The 22,961-nt window shown below is 35.7% G+C and overlaps 1 protein-coding gene across 1 annotated transcript in view; it reads left to right on the top strand.

The window, feature by feature from the left end:
• jph3b (junctophilin 3b) overlaps positions 1-22,961 on the top strand; it is an 82,664-nt gene that overhangs the window by 5,588 nt on the left and 54,115 nt on the right. The window contains exon 2 of the mRNA XM_022217495.2: positions 18,190-18,676. Within this exon, the coding sequence (XP_022073187.1) occupies positions 18,190-18,676 (487 nt within the window). The remainder of the gene's footprint in view (positions 1-18,189; positions 18,677-22,961) is intronic.

Genomic DNA, 22,961 nt, shown 5'->3' with positions numbered 1-22,961 from the left:
GCCCATAGAATTTAGTGTTAAAATGTCCAACTTTACAGCAGAAATAAACATGTTTACAGCGTGGTACAAAAACTGTTTTGGTCTCTACAGCTAATTTCTCCATTCATAACAACTGTACAGGAGGAGATTTTTCATATGTTTTACTTCTTTAGGTATTACTAGGGTTTAAAGTTATGCATGATGAGGGGTGTGGCTACTTTGACAAATGTTTGCATGGTAGTTGTACTTTTTCTTGTTCGGTTTAAGGATTTTGTTCCATACATGCGGAGTCAGTCAGGATCTATGAGTTTCATTCATGCAACACTACTGTCCTTTAAGTGCAAACATCCACGGATGGGTCCAAGTAGACGATTTTATTGAAACCTAGCACACTCACGTACACAGAAAGTATAACCCTGATCTTAGGTGGAGTCAGGTACCATAAGATGGTCACCACACTTAGCTTGTAAAATGCTGGTTAGGAAACCCATACTCGTCCGTCTTTATGTACAATCTATGATGGGAACTAGCCCTGACGATATATGGGCACGATGGGACTCCTTATAGGCTACTCTGCACCATAATTTAGTTTTTATCTAACATTAAAATTTGTTTACCCCTTTGATTAAATAAATAGAGCATCACCAATATCTTCTTGTATCTTGCATTTACCATAGAAATTCATTATTTAATGGGTTACTTGATGATAAACATGAATAAGCTGGGTACTGGTACTTGTTGTTTTCTACTAGAAGACTTAATTGTTAGTCTTTTTGGGTTGGAAGCTTCCCTCTGGTGAAGTTTTTTTTTTTTTTTTTTACCTTGTTAACATGTTCATATGGTGGTTTTTAAATGTTTGATTACATATAATTGATGAAATAAGCAATCGGTGCTATTGGCTGAGTATTCTACCTTGAAACTGCAGCATACCGATGACGGTCTAAAAAATGCGGAACCAGACTTCCTGGGTTTCGTATGTAACAAACCAGTCCTGTCAATGTGCAGACTTTCGGCGTCATTATTCGGGTTTAAAATCTGTTTGAACATCTGTGGCTGAATTAATCTTTTCTACAACTTCCCATTGTTTGTCGTCAAGTAGTTTTAAAGCATTACATCTAAGGCATTTTAAGGAAGGAGGCCATTGCTTCATGGAAAACCTTCAGAATAGGCAACTTTGATATACAGAGATGAGTTTTTAGGAGTTTAATCAACTAGAGAGAAACTGAAACAAGACAAAGATTATCTAGTGTCTACAGCCAGTCATTTTTTACTCTAACAGTTGGAATGAATGCCCCTTTAATAAATGATTTAAATGATTTCTATGTTTTGGTCACATGCCATCAAGTGAATAATAGATGGCGTTTTCCACTTTAAGCCCTGCTTTTTGGGTTTAAAATCCGTCTCCATTGAAGTTTATTACCTTGTTAAGTTGTCCGTAGGTAGTTTTTTATATGCCAGAAGACATCATGAGAGAAATAAGCAGTCAGCATCAATAGTAGTACCAATGACGGTCTCCAAAGTACATAATCGAACTTCCAGTGTTTCATACAAAACAAATCTAAGCAAGTTATTCTCCTTCTTTAGAATCTGCAATATTCTAACTTGCCATTGTGTAGCATAAAGTAGTTTTACAGTGCTAAATTCAAGACATTTAATTATTCTCATGGAAAAAACTTCCAAATATGTAACTTTGACGTGCAAAGATGGATCTTTTAGGGGTTAAATCAAAAACTGGAGAGCCTGAAACAAGACTGTGATCATCCAGTGTTTGTAGTCAATTATAATTTTACACTAATACATGGAATTGGAAAGTCATATCTTTGCATATCTTTTACTCACTGTAGAAAGCGTTAATGCAAGAGGCTACTTAATGATTCGCTGATACGCCAGCTGCTTGGCAGTGTTTTGAATGTTTCTAGCATTAATTTTGCAGTGTTTTTGCTAAATAAAGCATAGAAGTGGGCATAAAGTGGGCAGACCGTGACTGTCATACCACGTTAAGGCAGTTTGTGATGTTAATTTGTCTAAATACCTTTGGCGCCCTGAAATAAACTCTGCCACGAGAAGGTCGCGGCTCTTTCAGGGTTTTTTTTTTTCTGATATGGTCGAACGCAGGTTAGCGTCAGATTAAAGCTGACGGTCTACCTCTGCAGCCTGGAGGTTCCTGTCATGTCTAAAGCAATATCAGTCAGGAGGCGATGCGTTCGAAGGCGCTCCGCTGCCTACGTGCTTTTCAGAAACCGGCTGTGCACTTAGTCGGCACAGTTTCCCCTCCAACTACACCTGATGCCACATTTCTAGGAAACACTCCTCCTCCTCCGTCTTGGCTTCTTGTGTTCGCTGCTTTCTTCCTACGTTTGCCAACATCCTCGCTCTCTCTCTTCCCACCTCCTCTCCTTCCTCCCTCTGCCGCTCGGTACAGTAGGGGTTTCCATAGCAACGCTCGCCGACATGCAGCAGGTCACCGTGTCACGAGGGACTCGGTGTTCCGAGCCACGATTGGCCGCCCGGCCGGCTCTGGAACCCTCCGATTGGCTGGCTCGTCCTTCCGGGCTAATGGTGTTTACTGAGATGAAGAGCTAAGCTGACTGATTACCAACCACACACAGAGAAACAGAGCGAGGATGGAGGGAAGTAGAAAAATGAAAAGAGAGCGACGGACAGATTCAGTAATCACTTTAAATGAAGTGAGTCACAAACAGAGATTACAACTGTCAGTGTGTACAGCGGCGGTGAGAGATTACAGCTGTCGTGTCTAACCAGCTAATAGTCCAGTTAAACACACAAACAGACTGCAGTCTTTGAGCTCATGTGAACACAACGTGTTGGGAGCTTTACTGTCATTAAACTCTAGTGCAGGAAGGTAGCACAACAAAACTTCAAAGTAAAAGACCTGCAAAACAGAGAAAGAAAACTTGACAAGTGTATAACAAGTCAATCTTTAGAGTGCAAAGTGGTTATTTTCTGCTTGGCTAATCATCAACTATGACTATTTAAAATTATATCTATGAAGTTTGATATTGATAAACCAAGGACTTTTTGATATAATATTTTTGAAAAGAAACTCTTTTTTTGCACATTTAAATTTTAAGCAATGTTTGGATGACAATATATTAGAAACTATTAATGATAAAAGCCTGAAAATCTGAATTTAGTAAAATAGTTTAGGTTTTTTTCCAATTTCAAATCACAAAAGACCTTCAGCTCAACCAGCTCTTGATTTGCTTGAGTCATAAACTTGGAAAATTTGAAATAGTGCCTGTGAAATTTTATATTGATATACAAAGTACTTTTTGGAAAAAAATTTGTAAAGAAAAATTGCCCATCGATCCTCTTTAAGCAGCTCTTTTCACACATTTAAATTTGATGCTACTGTATGTTTGGGTAACAACATATTAGAAATTGTTAAAGATAAAATCCTGAGATCTGAGTTCAATAAGTATGAAAGGTTCCTGAAGTTTATTTAGGTTATTTCCATCACTAATCATCAGAAACCTTCTGTGTGATCATCTGTAATGTGCTTGAACCTATTTTGGATCATAAATTCTGAATGTTTTTAATGGTATCTGTGAAGTTTAACTTGATGTATCAAGTATTTTCCTAGATTAATGAAGAAAAATTGTCGCTTTCAGTAGGTTTTTTGAGGTCATGTAAAAGACAATAGTCTGAAATATGAATTAAATAGGTCTAATGGGAAACAAATTAGTTCTTTTTTTTACACTCTTGTGGCTCCTTCTGTTCTCCTTAATTCTTTATATTTATTTATGGTTCATTTCCTCTCAAATCATCAGAGACCCTCTGCTCCACCATTTTTGATTTGCTTGAAACTTTTTAAATCATAGACCAAAATATTTAAAAAGGTATCTGTGAAATTTTTAATTGACTCATTTCTTAACTGATAAAACACTTTCTTAGATTATTTTTTAAATCTTTTTTTATTGAAATTTGATGTTGTTTGAACGGCAATCTCTCAGAAACTATTTCAGATAAAAGTCTGAAATTTTCGCTGATATTTCTCATCATGACACTGATTCAGAATCTACAATATTAAGTACGCTGAGCTATTTGACCACAATATGCAAAAAGGTGTTTTGAGTACAGAGGATGAGGCTTTTAACTGCAAGAACACCAAACCTACCATCAAGCACGGTGGTGGCAGTATCATGTTCGGGTGCTCACATTTAAATTTGAGTGTCTTTGAACAACAATATGTCAAGAACTATTAAAGATAAAAGTCTGAAATTTTCACTGTGATTTCTCATCATGCCATTGATTAACATTCTACAGTACTGTGCAACTACATTAATTTATTTTTCATATGTCAGTTAAAATATTTCAGTTTACCTTCAGGCATTTCTTAAAATAAGTATATGAATGGAAATTGAAAATTATATGAAACATAATATGAAAGTTAAGAGTTTGCTTTGTTTCTTCAGCCTACAAACTGCAGTCTGAAAATTCAAAATATGCCCATATTAAACTAAAATATTTTGTTCGATATAGTTAAAGAACCATTTTGAAACTTGGGCGAGACTACACTACACCAATGCTTTTGTTTTTGTGGTACACCTTGTCATATCTTCTCAATTTTGTTATGAAAGTTCAATGAAAATAACTGAACTTATTGTGATTAAGTATGTCATTTTTTTTAAAGCTCTTCGTGTTTTGTTTCATGTTATTGTGACATAAAATTATATGTAGTTCAGAAAAAAATCGGAATTTTCACCATGGCTTTACTTATTTCATCTCGCCTATAGTTAAAAACTATTTGATCTCCATATCCAACGTCGCAGATTCTGAATCAATGACATGATGAGAAATAACAGTGAAGATTACAGGTGTTTATCTTTAATAGATCCTGAGATATTGTCATTCAAATTTTAATGTGAGCCTCAGAACATGATACTGCCACCATTGTGCTTGATGGTAAGTTTGGTGTTCTTGTTGTCAAAGGTCAAATCTTCTCTCCTCTGAACAGATTTCTAGTCATTGTGGTCGAATAGCTCAGTTTTTTTTAAATCTTGCAAATCATGAATTGATGATATGATGAGAAAAAACAGTGAAAATTTCAAATTTTTATTTTTAATACTTTCTGAGATACTGTTGTTCAAACAGCTTCAAATTTCAGAGTTAGCATGATACTGCCACCACCATGCTTGACATGTTTGCGATAAATTTGATGATTTAACATGGAATGAACCAGATATTATTGAGTAAAATGTACATATATACAGTTTAAAAAGTGTCACAGGGTTTATCTCTAGGCAGATTCTCCATAATGTGAAGCTCGTGGCTCTTTAGAAGCTTCCTGGAACCTCCCTAATGTCCTGCAGCTGTTGGCAAATACACTTGGAGAAAATTAAAATTGGCTACATTAACATATTCTGCTTGCTTGCTAAAGGCCATGATCAGTGCTGCAATTATTCCAGCTCTGGCCATGTTGTGTAAACCGGCATAATAAACCCACTCGTCGTGTTTTAGATACGCAGAGATACTATATACAGTATCGTCTATGACAGGATAGAGTCATTAAAAAACCTGTTTCCTTCGCCTAATGACAGGTGCATGTAAAGCCTGTAGAAAATACAGTACATTTGCAGCTCATTAGTGGGAGGAAACTCTTCCACCAGCAGCGTTTTCCACCAGTGTTTAACATGTGTCTATGCATGTAGGGAGTTCACGCTCCTTTTTGCATGAATATAAAGCAAACCAGCAGCATAAAATAGCCTTAGAAGGCAGAGTTATCTCAGAAAATACCGAGACGTTCTCCTTGAGGTCTCAGCTTCAGCTTCGGGGCTGCCGTTCTGAGGAAAACCTTGACTTCTCACCTTAATGTGGAGGAGTTAAAAGGAAAAAAAGAGCTGTTTAAAGAAATTCAAGCTATTTTCTACACATATATGCAAGTACTCTTCCTGTTTCTCAGGACTATGACTCGTTAAGAGATAGAATTCACCAACAGGAGATCCATGTTTCCAGCTGATTCTGTCTTTCTGGGATCTCACTTCACAGCCTGACCAAACCTGCTATAAATAAGTAGTTTTTATTATTGATTAATGTTTCAAACATTTACTCAGTTACTCCTCTGGCTTATTGAATGTCAAAAATAGGTAAAAATCCCAATTTCTCAAACCCAAAGGTATGTCCCTCTGATTGGTTTTGCCAAAAACCCCAAGCAAAGTCAATTTGAGTCAAATGAACTTGAATGTTTTTATCCATATTTCAACTCACCCATAATTAGAAGCTATTTGATTTGGGCATTTTATGGGTAAATATCTAAAGAAATTATCAAAATATTTGTTCATGAGTAGTTTTTCGTCAGAATTAATTAGTTGATTGTTTCAGACAGCAAGAATTTGTCTCCCTTGTTGCCTTCGATGTTGTTTTTAGACATGTATTGATTTATATCACTGACACTTGTGACCAAATAAAGTCCCGACTGACATAAAAGTGGTATAAAAGGCAACATGTGAAGATTAGCAGCTTCATCTGCGGTTGTAAAGTCCGATTTATTCTGGCATGGAAGTGCAACTATAATAATATTCTCATGTATCTGTTGGATTAGAATTTAACTTCACTCATGTAGCGTTTGGGCTCAGCAACAAAAATAACAGTTTGCATTAATCTTTTTAAATTATGACAACTTCCAATGAAATTCTGTTCAACCAAAAACCTACAATGACTTACATGAATTAGCTTTACCATTAAAATCAAAAGTATTTATAGTTATTTAATGTCTGGTAGCATAAACGCTAATCTTTAAGTTCATTTCGTGGACAAATTAAATGGTTCCAACTTGTTTTTGTACTTTATTTAAAAGGTGTGGTACATATTTAATCACCAAAATTAAGAAGACAAGTATATAAAACAGTTTTCCCTGTTATAAAATCGGGAAAACTTGTAAAATATCAAGAAATTGTTATTAAAATACAGTTTTTCCTTGCAACTATGCATTTAATGAAGTGCTTGTAAGAGGTTAATTTGATTACTTCTTAGAGTTCAGTGACTAAATCTTGTACAGTGCAGAATATTTTCATACACTGTCTCTAACAAAAAAAGAAAAATTTAAAGCCTAAAGCATCACCAAGTCATCTGTAGCGCTCAGGTTGTTAATTTCTGCCCACATTTTCATGTACCGACAGATCGATTGCTGTCAGGACAGAAAACCATAAAAACCTGAATTGTCTCTCTGATAGTTTGTGTTCAGAAATCTGTATTTGCTGATCGATGATGACGCAGCGTCATTCACTTCAGGAGTCTCTGCTGCCTCTGGATGCTGGCTAATTCCTTTATTCTGTTCAAGATGATCCTGTTAAGCACTTTGCCTGGTATGGAGAGGTTTGTAATCCCTCCACAGTTTGTGCAGTTGTTTGTTGAGGTCGCCTCAGATGTTATCTTGATCTTGGCGTTTGGATGTTTCTGGAACATCCAACACAGAAAAACCTGCAATTTTCTCCAATATAGTGTTCCATTTCTGCATGTAAACAAAATAATACATATTTTAAAATAATAATAAAAACTAGTAGCAAAAATGGTTTTAAAAACAGGAAAATAGAGCAAAATTTAAACACTATCAGAACTGGGAAAAATAACAGCAAATATCAGTAAAATTATGTTGGTTTTTTTTGCTTATTTATAATCAGTAAACTGTATTTTTTACTGTCAAACATTTCAAAAACACAAATTACTTTTAGTAAAAAAATGTTGTTTTATTCGTGACGTTTTGGCCACGTTTTTGTTTTTTATTTTTTGTTCTGCATACGTTAAGCTTATGTGAGGTGATTCAACATCAGTTTTACATTAATTCTAATGTAAATCCATATCATCAGTTTGTAAATAAATTAGTCGAGTTGAGCTGTTGTTCTCCAGCTACAAAAACTGTTAAAACATTAATAAATAGTAAAATACTTGAAAGAATTCAGTTTTTTTGTTGTTAAACACTTGAGAAAGTAAATCTTTACAACGTTAATACACTCAATTCATTCAGTTAAAAACATTCACATCTCAACCCATCCTCTTTCCTCTGGTGTTCCCCAAGGCTCCGTTCTCGGTCCCATTCTCTTCATCATTTGTCTTCTCCCCCTCAGCCATGTATTCCCTAAATACAACATTCAGTTCCACTGCTATGCGGATAACACCCAGCCTACCTTTGCAAGTTTTTCTTCTGTTTTTAGATTTCCTTCTTTAAAACTTTTTAATTGTTAATTGTTGTTTTAACTTTGCCTACTTTACACAGTGTCCTTGGGTGTTTTGAAAGGTCCCTATAAAAATTTTTATTATTATTGTCATTATTCAGCAGTATCTGGTTATTCCAGGAATCTACAGACGATGCTTTTAATGCACAAACAAACATTACAGGATTTCAACACTGCTACCACGACGTAAAGAATGCAGATTTTAAATATATATTAATATAAATACTGACTATAAACTTGTTTGGTTGCAAGAAAACTTCCCATTTCACCTTTAAATCTATCCTCAGTAGCTGATACTTGTTAATTTTATCTTTTTGGTGGGACGCTTGGTTGTTTCAGCTACTCAGACATTATTTAAGTAATTAGGAAATACAGTTGTTTGTTAGATCTCCCTCAAAACAAGAGATTCTAATTTCAATCAACTCTTTAAAATTTTAAAAATATAGTAATGTATTTTGGGAGTAAAAGCGAAGACAACCCATTTATATTCGGACAAACTATAACGCACTACAAGATACACAAGGAGATCATCGTAATAGATTAAAAAATACTAAACATCGCTTGCTAAGCGAGGGCAAATCGAGGGCATTTTGAGATGTTTGGGGGCAGCTGCGTCCCGCTGGGTTATCACGGGACTTTTTCATGAAATTTCTGAGCAGATAAATAATCCTCAAATGGAAATCTGAAAGACTCAGACAGAAAAAGGGCCCGGACGAAATCTCTTAAACGGATAACGGTCCCACACACTGATTTACGCAGGCAGAGGTTTAGCTGTTTTCAGTGACCATCGTGTCTGTTTATCCTGCCTAGTATCTCGTCTACCTGTCTCCAGCTACCATCTGTCCGTCCTTCTGTCTGTCCAATTTTTGCTTCTCTTGTTCTTTTGCTGCCTGATCGTCTGTATTTTTTTTTTTTAGCAAATTATATCTGACATAAATCCACAGAAGGAGGCCTCTAGACTGTGTTGTGCAAGAATCCACCTCCTCAGCATCTTTTTTTATTACCTACAAACATGCTGCAGGAAAGAACTTGCATTCTGCTTTTTTTTTTTTTTTGTATTTCACATTTGCTAATACGCACCTCTTCTACTACAACGAGCCCTCTGCAGGCTTTAGCTTATGTAATGGGAGTGGTTTGATGTTTGTGGTGAGGATTAGAGCTGCTGTCTGAAACATGAAAACTCTAAATGTCTGTCTTGGAAGTTTGCCCTGCATCACCGCCAAGAACAACAACATCACTGCTGATGCTGCAGGAATAACTGGAATAACTTTGTTTTAGTGCAAGGTTTTATATTTTATTTCTTACTTTTCCGTGAAAATTATGAGTCCGTTGTCCAATATTTTAAGGTTAAATATACACTCTGTGCTCTGCATGGTTTAAATTTTAGTGAAGAAATAAGTTCTTAAAGTGTCAAAAATTCTTGTTTTTACTATGATTTCAATTTGAAGAATATATATTATTATATTATAGATTGTTATTGTTTTCTTAAATTACATATATTAACTAGTGAAATTATTTTTAAAAAACATCAATAATTTACATCAACTAAAAAAAGGCTGTAAATAATATTCACAATAAAAAAATTAGGTTAGATAAAATATGATATAATGAGATATGATAATTTGTTCTTTTGCGATGTTTGACTGTAGAATTATGTTTTTTACTATGTTTAAATCAGCAAAAAATATTGTTTCACAGATATTTGTTATTTGAAAAAAATATATTTTGGACTGATAAATTGTAATCTTTCACATCAAACATCTCTATTTTTTATTTTTACAAATTTTAATTACATGAGTGAATACACCTACACAGTTTTATTTTAATATATTAATCATGTATTATATATTAACAATATTTTGAAAAAAATATTAGATATTAAGGAGTGAAAATTTGTAAATGATGTTTTTAACTGTTTTTATATGTGTAGACAGCTATATTTATATGTACGACTTTTCTTCTCAAAAATTATAAATTTACAGATTTACTGTAAAAAAAATGAAATGGAAAAGTCCAAAATTGTATATAGCTTCCACATTTAATATCTGTATTTTTTTTACATATTTTAAATGAATGAATAAATAAATATAAATACACAATTTTATTTTATTTAAACCAGTTTTTTTTTTTTTTACAGATATGTTATTTTTTTTTAAAAGTATATTAAGGACTGAAAAATTGCAAATTATGTTTTTAACTGTTTTTTTTAAATAAATATATGGACAGCTATATTTATTTTTATGTGTACAACTTTTTCTTTTGTCATTGTGAAAAAAATGTTAATTTACAGGTTGACTGTTAAAAAATAAATTAAAAATTCCAAGATTGTGTATATATAGCTTCCACATCAAATATCTGCATTTTTTTTACAAATTTTAATTAGAAAAAATAATAAATGCAAAAATAAATAATAATAAAATAGAACTACACTGTTTTAAATATGTAGATATTTTTAAAGCTATTTGCCATTATTTTAACTGTTTTCACAATTTTTGAATACTACTTATTTAACACATTTTTATTGATTTTTTTAACATTGTTGTAAGCATCAATACTTCAACTGTGAGAAGTTTGTGCTTTCCTCTTAGTTATGGTAAATTGTTGCACCAAAAGACCTCTTTTATAAAAGTAAAAGATAAGATTAATCAGTTTTCATTCACTTCTTTATCATCACTTTTTGTAGCTGTGTTATTCTTATTACTTTAACATCTGCACAAACAAATCTGAAGCACAAAGGAAATGAATGTTTGATAAAGCTGGCCTTGTCTGGTCTGATGTTGCTCCACTGCCTCATTCCTCTCGTATCCACAACTGCAAGAGCCGACGTGGTGAAACAGCACATTTATAATTCATAAAATAGCCAATTTGAACTCCTTCCCGGCTCGTCTTGCTCCGTGTTTTCTCTTTGTTACTGCTGTGCATCAAGAAAGATCAATATTTTGAGGTGTAAAGTAGGCTACAGTGCAATAATCTGGATGAACTACCAGCTGTGAGACTGATTCTGAAGTCTTCTCATCAGACTACAGTGGCCTGAACAGTGTTTGTGGGTACAGTAGAGCCACATTTGGAGAGTTTAATGTGTTGAAACACAGACCCTCAGAGACAGATGTTTTTTTTTTTAACCCAGAAACAGAGAAAAGACACGCGTATTTGTTAAAGAGACAATTATGAATTCAGCCCGGGGGTTGGCGCGTGATCAAATCGCTGCGCCTCTGTGATGTTTCCGCCACTTTGATCTCATTAACTCTTTCCGTGCTCGTCGTCCGGCCGAGTTTACAGGCCCATATGATTCGCTTCCTGCCGGCCTCCGGGGCAGAATCAGGGAAATCGCTTTGGCGTGCGAGCTGTGAAGCAGATTCTCGTCACAACTGCACGCCTCGACACGTCCAGAAGTCTGTTTTTTTAATGTCAGTGTGGCTGTGACAGGGTCGTAGTGACCAAAGAAAAAAGGTTTTGGAGAAATGTGAAGTGTGCCAGTGGAGCTTTTCCAATCAGGCATAACAAATTCTACGATTTCATTTAGCAGACGCTTTTTTGAAGATGTTTAGCGCTTTTGTTCCTTCTGTCCTATTTGGTGACTTTTCCCCATTGTTTCCTGTGTCCATGGTCATTTTTTTTGCCTTATTTTGGTCGATCCATGATCAACGTTTGTCATCTAATGTCGATTTTTGTCCATATTATAACTCATTTTGGATGTTTATGTCCGTTTTGCCTGTCTTTGTATTCATTTTGGTCATCTTGTAACTCTTTATGCCCATATTATGTCTTATATTGCATCTGTTCATGCAAGGTTCGTCAATCTGTGACAAATTTTCTTCATTTTGTGTCTCTTTCCTACATCGACAATTCTCCAGTTTCATTTAGCAGACGCTTTTTTGAAGATGTTTTGCATTATTTTTGTTCTTTCTGTCCTGCTTGGTGACTTTCCCCCGTTGTTTTCTGTGTCTATAGCCATTTTTTTGGCATATTTTGGTCGTTTCATGAGAAACGTTGGTCATCTAATGTCGATTTTTAAAAAAGAATCCATTTTATATCTCATTTTGTAGCTTTAAGTCCCATTTGCCCATCTTTGTTCTAATTTTTGCCTCATTTTGGCCATCTTGTATCTCTTTTTGTTCATATTTTGTCTTATATTGCATCTGTTTTGTGTCTGTTTCTGATACTCTTAATTTTTTTTTGCCTGTTAATGACAGATTTCCTTCATTTTGTGTCTCTTTCCTAAATCGACACTTCTCCAGTTTCATTTAGCAGACGCTTTTTTGAAGATATTTTGCATTATTTTTGTTCTTTCTGTCCTGCTTGGTGACTTCCCCCCATTGTTTTCTGTGTCTATAGCCATTTTTTGGCATATTTTGGTCGTTTCATGAGAAACGTTGGTCATCTAATGCCTTTTTTTTTTTTTATCCCTTTTATATCTCATTTTGTATCTTTAAGTCCCGTTTGCCCATCTTTGTTCTCATTTTTGCCTCATTTTGGTCATCTTGTGTCTCTTTTTGTTCACATTTTGTCTTATGTTGCATCTCTTTTGTTTTGTGTCTGTTTCTGGTAGTCTTAAGTTTTATTATGACCTGTTTATGACGAATTTCCTTCATTTTGTGTCTCTTTCCTAAATCGACACTTCTCCAGTTTCATTTAGCAGACACTTTTTTAGTGTAGCTTTTTACGGATTACGTAAAAACCGTATGAAGAATCACTAACAAAAGTCACAACGTACCATTCTCTATCTCGCCATACATTTTGATATCTAACTCATATTGGTTTTGTCAAAGCTGTGGAACGAGTTGTGCTGAAAATTGTGTCAGAAGAATCTAAAGAGTAAACCAGAGGAAAAGTAATGACATATAATGAGAATATTCATGTTTGTATAAGATCTGTTTCCTAAACTGTAAATAGGTTTGATACTGGGAGAAAATATCCGTCCTTAAGATTGTTTTTCAGCACCTTGGAGAGCGACAGCAGACTTTGGAGAAGCAGCTCCACTGAATATTTAATTTCCTCGGCATCGCTGATTAAGGCTGGACAGGATTCCAAGAAATCATAAAAAAGCAAAAACCCACTCACTGTTTTACATATATTTATTCATTTACACTCTCAGCTGCCAGTTTTTCTTTGGTACCTGCAACTAATGCAGAACATTGGCCCTGAATACATTCTGATCTTTTACTTATTGAAAAAGTACCCACACAGTGAAGTCAAAAATACTCCATTACAAGTCATGCATGAAGAGTCCTACTGAAGCTACAGGAGGAAAACGTTCTGAGAATGTTCTGTCAAGTTCTAGTCTCTTTAATGATCTTCTTAAAGTCGGAATAACTGAAGACATTCTAGAAAGTCTTGGTGATAACATTGCTAGATCATTTTCCCCTAACAATCTAACGTTTTCTGAATGTTGCATTGAGAACGTCCTTGAGAATCATCATAGAACATTGTGGAGCATTCAATAGCAAAATGTTCTGTAATTCGTTCCCAGCGTCCTCCAATCATCGTCACTGCAGCTAAAATGCTTTATCTTGGGTAACTTTTACCATCCTTAAATTGTTCTTTCAACATTACATCTAAACTTTTAAACATTATTAGAACTGTAGGTGATGTTTGCTAATGTTGTGGGAACGTTCCCTGCTTTCTGGGCCCAGCTAGAATAAAAAGCGTTGTGAGAAAAAGAGTTCTCATAGTCAACTAGTTTTAGTTACCAGAATGCTCTTCTGAAAGAACTTCCCACTGAAAACATTGCTAGAACTTTGGGGAACTTTCTGAGAACAAGTTTTTCTCTAAAATGTTCTCACAATGTTTTCAAGATGTTTTCAAAGCCTCAGATATTTTTTTTATGGAGAACTTTTTAATAACATTTTTGTGATGTGATATATTGAAGGCAGAACATTTTGCCTTTTTGTTGAGGAAAACATTGTAGAATGTTCTTTTATACGACGTTTCCACAATGATAATAAAGGAAGTAAGTTCTCAGTTCAACATTTAGAACATTATCAAGACGTCATTAGGACATTAGATGACAGAATGTTCTTTACATTATTTATGTACGTATAATTCTTGTAGTTTTTATGTCTTCGGATGTTCCTGTAATGTGATATATTAACAAAGGTGTTCTGAGGATGTTTTAGGGATGTTGTTGAGGGAACATACTATAAAATCTATAAAGTGTTCCACAGTGTCATATGATAACGAAGGAAGAACGCTCTCAGAACAGCGTTTTTCTTTAAACTTTTCCACAATGTTACATGATAAAGGACAAACATGCTGAAACCAACATTCAAAAGAAATTTTCAACATGTTCTCCAGGTCTCAGATGACAAAAAAATTTGGTTTTAAAAGTGTTCCTGAAATTTCAACTGTTGAGAACATTGTTCTATTAAACGTTCCCACAACTTTACGCAATAACAAAAAGGAAGAATGTTGTCAGTGCAACATTCAGAACATTTTTTGAACATCTTCAGAGATGTTTAAGTCTAAGAAGAACTTTCTGGTAACTAAGTTTAAACTTCCTATTGTAAACATTACTAGAACTCCAGAACTGGAATGTTTATAGCAAGTTTCCCCATTTTTACGGAACAACAACTGGAACTTTCAAACATTTAAAAACATTCTGTCTTAGTTCACTTTTTATGCTGTAGGAACATCATTTGAATCGATAAATATCCTTAAAACGTTCTTTGAACATTAGGTTTTAATGTTTTCATTTGAACATGATTCTGTTGAATCATGAACTGTTCCCATGTTGTACCTATGTTCCTATTTAAGACATTCAGAGAACTATAATAAAACTTCCCACCTAAAAAACATTAGTGCGTCCCCACAATAGTACATGACAACAAAGTAAGAACATTCAAAAAACTTTCTTAGTTCATCTTCTACCTCATAGAAACATCATTCAAATCGATAAATGTCCTTAAAGCATTCTTTGAACATTAGATTTAAATGTTTTCTTTCAAACATGATTAGAACTTGTAGTTGTGGAAAAGCCAGTAATGTTCCGATGCTGTACCTGTTCCTATTTGAAAACATTCTCTTAGTTCACGTTCTACCATGTAGGAGCATCTTTTGAATTGAGAAATATCCTTAAAACATTCTTTGAACTTTAGATTTATGTTTTCTTTGGAACATGATTAGAACTGTTCCAATGCTGTACCTATATTCCTACTGAAGAACATTGAAAGAACTAAAATAAAACTTCCAGCTTAAAAAACATTACTAGAACTTTGCAAAACTTTCTCAGAACATTTATAGCACGTCCCTGCAATGTTACTCGATAATAAACTAAGAACATTCAAAAAACATTCTGTCTTAGTTCACTTTTGACCTGGTAGGAACATCATTATAATCGATAAAGATTGATAAATGTCCTTAAAGCATTCTTTGAACATTAAATCTATACGTTTTCTTTGGAACGTGATTAAAACTGTTCCTATGCTGTACCCATGTTCCTATTTAAGACACTCAAAGAACTAAAATAAAACTTGCCACTAGAACTACAACTTTGCAGAATGTTTTTAGAACAATGAAAATAGTTTGTCGGGTTGTTGGCGTTTGTGTGTAGACGTTCTTTGATCCGTCTTCCATACGGTCGTCCAGCTGTGTGGCGACTCGATGACAAAGGTCCGTCCAGATGTTCCGTCCAGCTGTGACTCTGTTCAGGTAGAAGTTGACAGAAGCAGGTTCAGACTCGACAGAACCTTGTTGTTGCTTCTGCTGCTGCCTTTCAAACCTCCATCGGTGTGTGTTTGGGTGTTTCTCCGAACACGATTGGCTCGCCGGATCGGTTCATTCAGCTCCTCTCGACACTCGGAGCCCACGAGGGGAACGTTTGTGAGAGCGTTGTGCGATGGCTGCGGTCCTTATATGGACATGTAGTTTTGCTTGAGAATGAATCAGAGCTGTTACATCAGAAGTACCGGCAGGCGGACGGATTGCTGGATCGCCTCCGATTGGAACACACACTTCCGTTTGAGCGTAGAGGAATGACGGAAACACACATACGCACACTCGGGTGGCCTAGTTTTCCTGCAACGCCGAGATGTGAGGACTGTTATGCAGCAGGGATGCAGAGGTTTGAATGAATGGAGTGACAAGAAGAGGCTACTCCCAGGTACTACAGTAGTACCAGTACTTTACTACACAGTACAACACACAAATACACGCCAGGAACAGCCGGATAAATAAGGAGCTGCTGGCTTTAGCGCACCCACAATTAAAGTGACTTCATTACAGTGATCGATTCAAGTAATAATAAAAATGCAGTTATGGAAAATGATAATAAATAAATAAAACTGTTGTGGAGAGATGGATTAAAGTCCTTTTCTATCAAATTTGGGTTGTTTTACATGTTATTTTTTGTATTTTTGTACCAATTTTGGTTGCTTGCTGTTGTATTGTCTTTATTTTTCTGTCAGATTTTGGTTATTTTGAGTCACATTTAGTTTTTTTCTATCAGATTTTATTATTTTACATCCTTTTGCAGTCATTTTTTTGCATATTTTGGTTGTTTTATGTCACATTTTGGGTATTTTGCATGTTTTGTGACATATTCTGCTTGTTTTATATCACATTTCTGATATTTTGCATTTCAATTTGGTTGTTTTGCATGTTTTTTTGAGTGTTTTGTTTCACATTTTGGCCGTTTTGTATAATAGTTTGGTCAACTTACGTCCTATTCTGGTCATTTTCTTTTAAATTTGCATTGTTTTACATGTTTTTCTGTATTTTTGTATCAATTTTGTTGCTTGCTATTGTATTATCTTTATTTTTCTGTCACATTTTGGCCATTTTGGGTCACGTTTAGTTTTTTATATCAATTTTTTTTTTTACATTCTTTTGTGGTCATTTTGTGACATTCTGCTTGTTTTGTGCCACATTTCGGTTATTTTGCATTTCATTTTGGTTGTTTTGCATGTTTTTTGGGGTGTTTTGCATCACGTTTTTGTTGTTTTGTATAATAGTTTGCTCAACTTATGTCCTATTCTGGTCATTTTCTACCAAATTTGGGTTGTTTTACATGTTTTTTTTCTGAATTTTTGTATGAATTTTTGTTGCTTGCTGTTGTATTGTCTTCATGTTTCTGTCACATTTAGGTAATTTTGAGTCACATTTAGTTTTATGTGTCAGTGTAGTTTTTTTATATTCTTTGCAGTCATTTTTTGGCATATTTTGGTTGTTTTATATCACATTTTATCTTCACAAAGTGTGTTTTTGCTGAGAACTTCAATCAGTTCCTTAATAACAAACCAGAAGAAGCACAAAAAGAATGAATTAGTGAGTAATTAGCAACGAATGAAGAGAAGCATTGCTATCCTCAGATGTTAATGAGCTAATAATCACATAATGGTTTCTTAATATATAGTGTGTGTTGACTGCTAGCTCTTCATTATCTACGATACAGACACCGATTCTAGTCGTTAAATATGAGGGTCGTCTCCTGTTGGTTCCTCACTTGTAGCGACTCACTTGTTTGAACTGTAAAGTGTTAAACTCAACTTTATTGACAACTGGTTTGGTTTACCTTCAAAATAGGTTTCTGAACTAAGACGTGTTTGTTCTCTTGTCTTCAGGAACATTTCTGGTCTAAGACATGTTTGTTGTCTCGTCTTCATGAACGTTTCTGGACTAAGACATGTTTGTTGTCTCGTCTTCATGAACGTTTCTGGACTAAGACATGTTTGTTGTCTCGTCTTCATGAACGTTTCTGGACTAAGACATGTTTGTTGTCTCGTCTTCATGAACGTTTCTGGACTAAGACATGTTTGTTGTCTCGTCTTCAGGAAAGTTTCTAGACTAAGACATGTTTGTTCTCTTGTCTTCAGGAACATTTCTGGTCTAAGACATGTTTGTTCTCTCGTCTTTAGGAAAGTTTCTGGACTAAGACATGTTTGTTCTCTCGTCTTCAGGAACATTTCTGGACTAAGACATGTTTGTTGTCTCGTCTTCAAGAACATTTTTGGACTAAGACATGTTTGTTGTCTCGTCTTTAGGAACGTTTCTGGTCTAAGACATGTTTGTTCTCTTGTTTCAGGAACGTTCCAGGGCCAGTGGGTTGGCGGGATGCGACACGGCTACGGCGTCCGTCAGAGCGTCCCGTATGGCATGGCGGCCGTCATCCGCTCGCCGCTCCGGACCTCCATAAACTCTCTCCGCTCCGGTTCAGAACACAGTAATGGCACGGCTCTGCTGGACCGGACCGGCGCCGTGGTTCCCGGACCTCCTCCGGTTCCCGGCACTCTGTCCACCAGCGTCTCCATGTGCAGCACCGGCAGCAGCGGCAGCAGCCCGGCGGTGTCTCGGGGAGGCTTCGTCCTGACGGCGCACAGCGAGGCCGAACTGCTGAAGGGGAAGAGGAAGGGCGGCTTGTTCCGGAGGTCCATCCTGTCCGGGCTCAAGCTGAGGAAGTCCGAGTCCAGGAGCTCTCTGGCCTCCCAGAGGTCCAAACAGAGCTCGTTCAGGAGCGAAGCCGGGATGAGCACCGTGTCGTCTGCAGCCTCCGATATCAACTCGACCATCAGGTAAGAACAGGAGCTGGTGGAGGGAAGCTTCTGCTGCAGGTCCAGGCTCAGTGAGGCCCAAACCATAAACAAAACATGAGGATACAATCAAAGCTCTGGTTTAATTTTGCAGCAATGCATTCTGGGAACTAAGTCCATTTATGTCTGCCATTTTAATCCTCAGAGTTTCAGTAGAAAGCACCTGAATTTCTCTTTTGGGTTCTTCAGTAAAACTTAATAAACCTGTTGGATGAAGATGAAATGTCTCCAAGAACCCAAAAGAGTAGTTTAGTTGTTTTATTCTGAAGTACATAGGGTTACGTTGATTTACGAGTCATTTCAACTCAAATCATTACATCTTTGAAACAACGTCCACACCAGCAATCTCGGATTTACACAAAAAAGATGCTTGTGTAAAATTTGTGTACACACGTGGACAAAATTGTTGGTACCCCTCAGTTAAAGAAGGAAAAACCCACAATTCTCACTGAAATCACTTGAAACTCACAAAAGCAACAATAAATAAAAATTTATTGAAAATTAAATAATCAAAAACAGCCATTACTTTTGAATTGTTGATTACCATAATTATTTAAAAAAACAAACTAATGAAACAGGCCTGGACAAAAATGATGGTACCTCTATAAAAGATTGAAAACTATTTGACCAGAGTGACATGATTAACTCAGGTGTGTCATTTAATTGACATCACAGGTGTTTCCAAACTCATAATCAGTCAGTCTGCCTATTTAAAGGGAGACAAGTAGTCACCCTGCTGTTTGGTGAAAAGGTGTGTACCACACTGAACATGGACAACAGAAAGCGAAGGAGAGAATTGTCCCAGGACATCCGAAAAAAAATGATAGACAAACATCTTAAAGGTAAAGGCTATAAGACCATCTCTAAACAGCTTGAAGTTCCTGTGACAACAGTGGCTCATATTATTCAGAAGTTCAAGACCCACGGGACAGTAGCCAACCTCCCTGGACGTGGCCGCAAGAGGAAAATTGATGACAAATTGAAGAGACGGATCGTTGGAATTGTATCCAAAGAGCCCAGAGCAACCTCCAAAGAAATTAAAGGTGAACTCCAAGGCCAAGGTACATCAGTGTCAGATCGCACCATTCGTCGTTGTTTGAGCCAAAGTGGACTTCATGGGAGACGACCAAGGAGGACACCACTGCTGAAAAAAACTCATAAAAAAGCCAGACTGGAATTTGCAAAAATGCATGTTGACAAGCCACAAAGCTTCTGGGAGAATGTCCTTTGGACAGATGAGACCAAACTGGAGCTTTTTGGTAAGGCACATCAACTCTATGTTCATAGACTCAAAAACCAAGCATACGAAGAAAAGAATACTGTCCCTACGGTGAAACATGGAGGAGGCTCAGTAATGTTTTGGGGCTGCTTTGCTGCATCTGGCACAGGGTGTCTTGAAAGTGTGCAAGGTACGATGAAATCTGAAGACTATCAAGGCATTCTGGAGAGAAATGTGCTGCCCAGTGTCAGAAAGCTTGGTCTCAGTCGCAGGTCATGGGTCTTCCAACAGGACAACGATCCAAAACACACAGCCAAAAACACCCAAGAATGGCTGAGAGAAAAGCGTTGGACTATTCTAAAGTGGCCTTCTATGAGCCCAGATCTGAATCCCATTGAACATATGTGGAAGGAGCTGAAACATGCCATTTGGAGAAGACACCCATCAAACCTGAGACAACTGGAGCTGTTTGCTCATGAGGAGTGGGCCAAAATACCTGTTGACAGCTGCAGAACGCTCATTGACAAATACAGAAATCGTTTAATTGCAGTGATTGCCTCAAAAGGTTGTGCAACAAAATATTAAGTTATGGGTACCATCATTTTTGTCCAGCCCTATTTCATTAGTTTGTTTTTTTAAATAATTATGTTAATCAACAATTCAAAAGTGACGGCTGATTTTGATTATTTAATTTTCAATAAATTTTTATTTATTGTTACTTTTGTGAGTTTCAAGTGATTTCAGTGAGAATTGTGGGTTTTTCCTTCTTTAACTGAGGGGTACCAACAATTTTGTCTACGTGTGTATTTGTGAGATGTTTATGAAATTCTAGCTTGATATATCAAATACTTTCTGAGATAAAATCTTTTAAAAAATTGCCCGTCAACTCGCTTTTACCAAGTTTTTTCATGAAAATAGACAAATTTTAGTTCAAGTGTTGTAAAAAAAAAAAAAAACAACAAATTGCTATTTGTAGAAATATCGATTTTTTCACTTGGACATAAAATAATTTTGGCCTTTTTCTTTTTTTTCAGTCAACATATAAGCAAATGCTGTTTCTGTGATTTTGCTATCTGTAATTTAACACAACATGAAATCTGTAAAAGAACAGTGTATAAAAGCTTTCTTTTGGTTCCTGATATACATTTCTTTTAAATAACGACAAATATATTTAAAATTTTGCAAATTTTTGCTCTTTAAAATGTAGCAAAAATGGTGCAATTTGTGGTCAAGTGTAAAAGTACAAATGACAGATTCAGATATTATTTTTGGGCCGCTACCACATACATTAATACTGTCTCTGTGGTTTTACTAGTTTATCTGTAATTTAACAAAACAAGTAAAATCTGCACAAGAACTGATAAAAAAAAGATGATTTATCATTGTCAGTCACTCATTATGGTTGTTTTTTTCATGCAAATAATGGCAAATGTTTTGATGTGTCCATTTTTCACATTTTTTAGGGACAACATATAAGTTAATGGTTTATATCGGGCATATCAAAACTCATTTTAGCTCAGTGCCACATTCAGCCCAATCTGATCTCCAGTGAGCCGGACCACTAAAAGCAGAACATGATAACCCATAAATTATTACAACTCCAATTTTTTCCTTTGTCTTAGTGCAAAAAAGTTCATTTTGAAAATGTTCACATTTAATAAGCCATCTTTTTACAAAACATCATGAACAACCTGAAATTTCTTCAAAAAAAAAAAGTGTCTGCAAAGGTGCAAAGCATTTAGTTACAGGTATCTGGAACTGAATGATTTAGTATTTTACTTGATCAACATAACAAAAGTCAGACAAAAAAGACAAAACAACAAAACAAGACAAAATATTACAAAAGACAAAGACCAAACAACAACAGCGAGACACAAAATGATAAAAATTGTGACAAACAAAACTAAACTAAAAAAGAGACAAGAAGTTAGACAAAAAAAGTTACAAAGCAACAAAAAATGGACAAATGACAAAAATGAGACAAGAAGCGAGAAACAAAGCAAAAACAAAATGGACAAACACAAGCGAGACAAAAGGAAACCCAAAACGACAAAAACATGAGACAAACAACAAAAGTCAGACAAAAAAACAAGAAAAAAATTACAAAAATGAGACACAAAATGATAAAAGAACAATGAGCAATCTAGTATTTTACTTTATGATCAAAACAGCTTGTAATGGTCTAGAAATTATTTAAAATTTCTAGTTTTACAATTTGCAGTTAATGTCTTCTCTGTAATTTCTGCACTTTACAAAGTCGTCCTGTGGGCCGGAGTGGACCCACAGGCCGCATGTTTAACACCCCTGCTTCACATATGTACATATTTTCTATTGCTTTAAAACAATTACAAAATGGGTAAATCTGAAAATTTTCTACACAAGTTTGCCTTATTTCAAGACTCTGTAACAGAAGTCATTTTTCCCTTGGACTGAAACCTGTATGAAAAATTAGAGCTTAGCACTACTATAAAACTTTAACTTTTTTTAACAATTCATTAGTTCTTAATTCAACTTTTCATTGTGAGTGGAAGATAGTTTTTTTCTTGCTGCTGTAAAATACCGGCTGTCGTGACTTTAGGACGTATTTCTGTGTCGCACATCGGCTCCGTCGTGAGTGAATGAAATGACGTGCTGCAGAAGAAAACTGTCCTTCATCTGGAGGACGGAGAATCGAGGCAACAACAGGCACCTGTCCTGCTTAAGTGTCTCTAAAATGGATTGGCATAGCGTCCAAATTGGCCAATAGGTCAGAGGTCGGTTTCCCGGTGAGCTGGACTGGTGCCGGATCAAAGGTTTCCAGGAATACGTTGAGTCATTCAGCGATAAGCCGATTGTGTTTGTTCCCTCTGCTCTGGTGCCATCTATTGTTTTCCGGAGCAATCATTTAATTCAGAGTCAATTAGAAAGTGAACAAGCTGGTTAAAAACTACAAGGAAAAGTCCATTTGTGCGTCAAATTCCCAGAATGCTGGCTTAAGGCAGGCTTATTTTTAAAGGCACCAATTACAAGACGACAACAGTCAGCAGCTCTTAACCTGTTTGTTGGCAA

The sequence above is a fragment of the Acanthochromis polyacanthus genome, chromosome 8 (assembly GCF_021347895.1).
Source record: "Acanthochromis polyacanthus isolate Apoly-LR-REF ecotype Palm Island chromosome 8, KAUST_Apoly_ChrSc, whole genome shotgun sequence".
Lineage (NCBI taxonomy): Eukaryota > Metazoa > Chordata > Actinopteri > Pomacentridae > Acanthochromis > Acanthochromis polyacanthus.
This window is presented reverse-complemented; position numbering and strand designations above follow the sequence as displayed.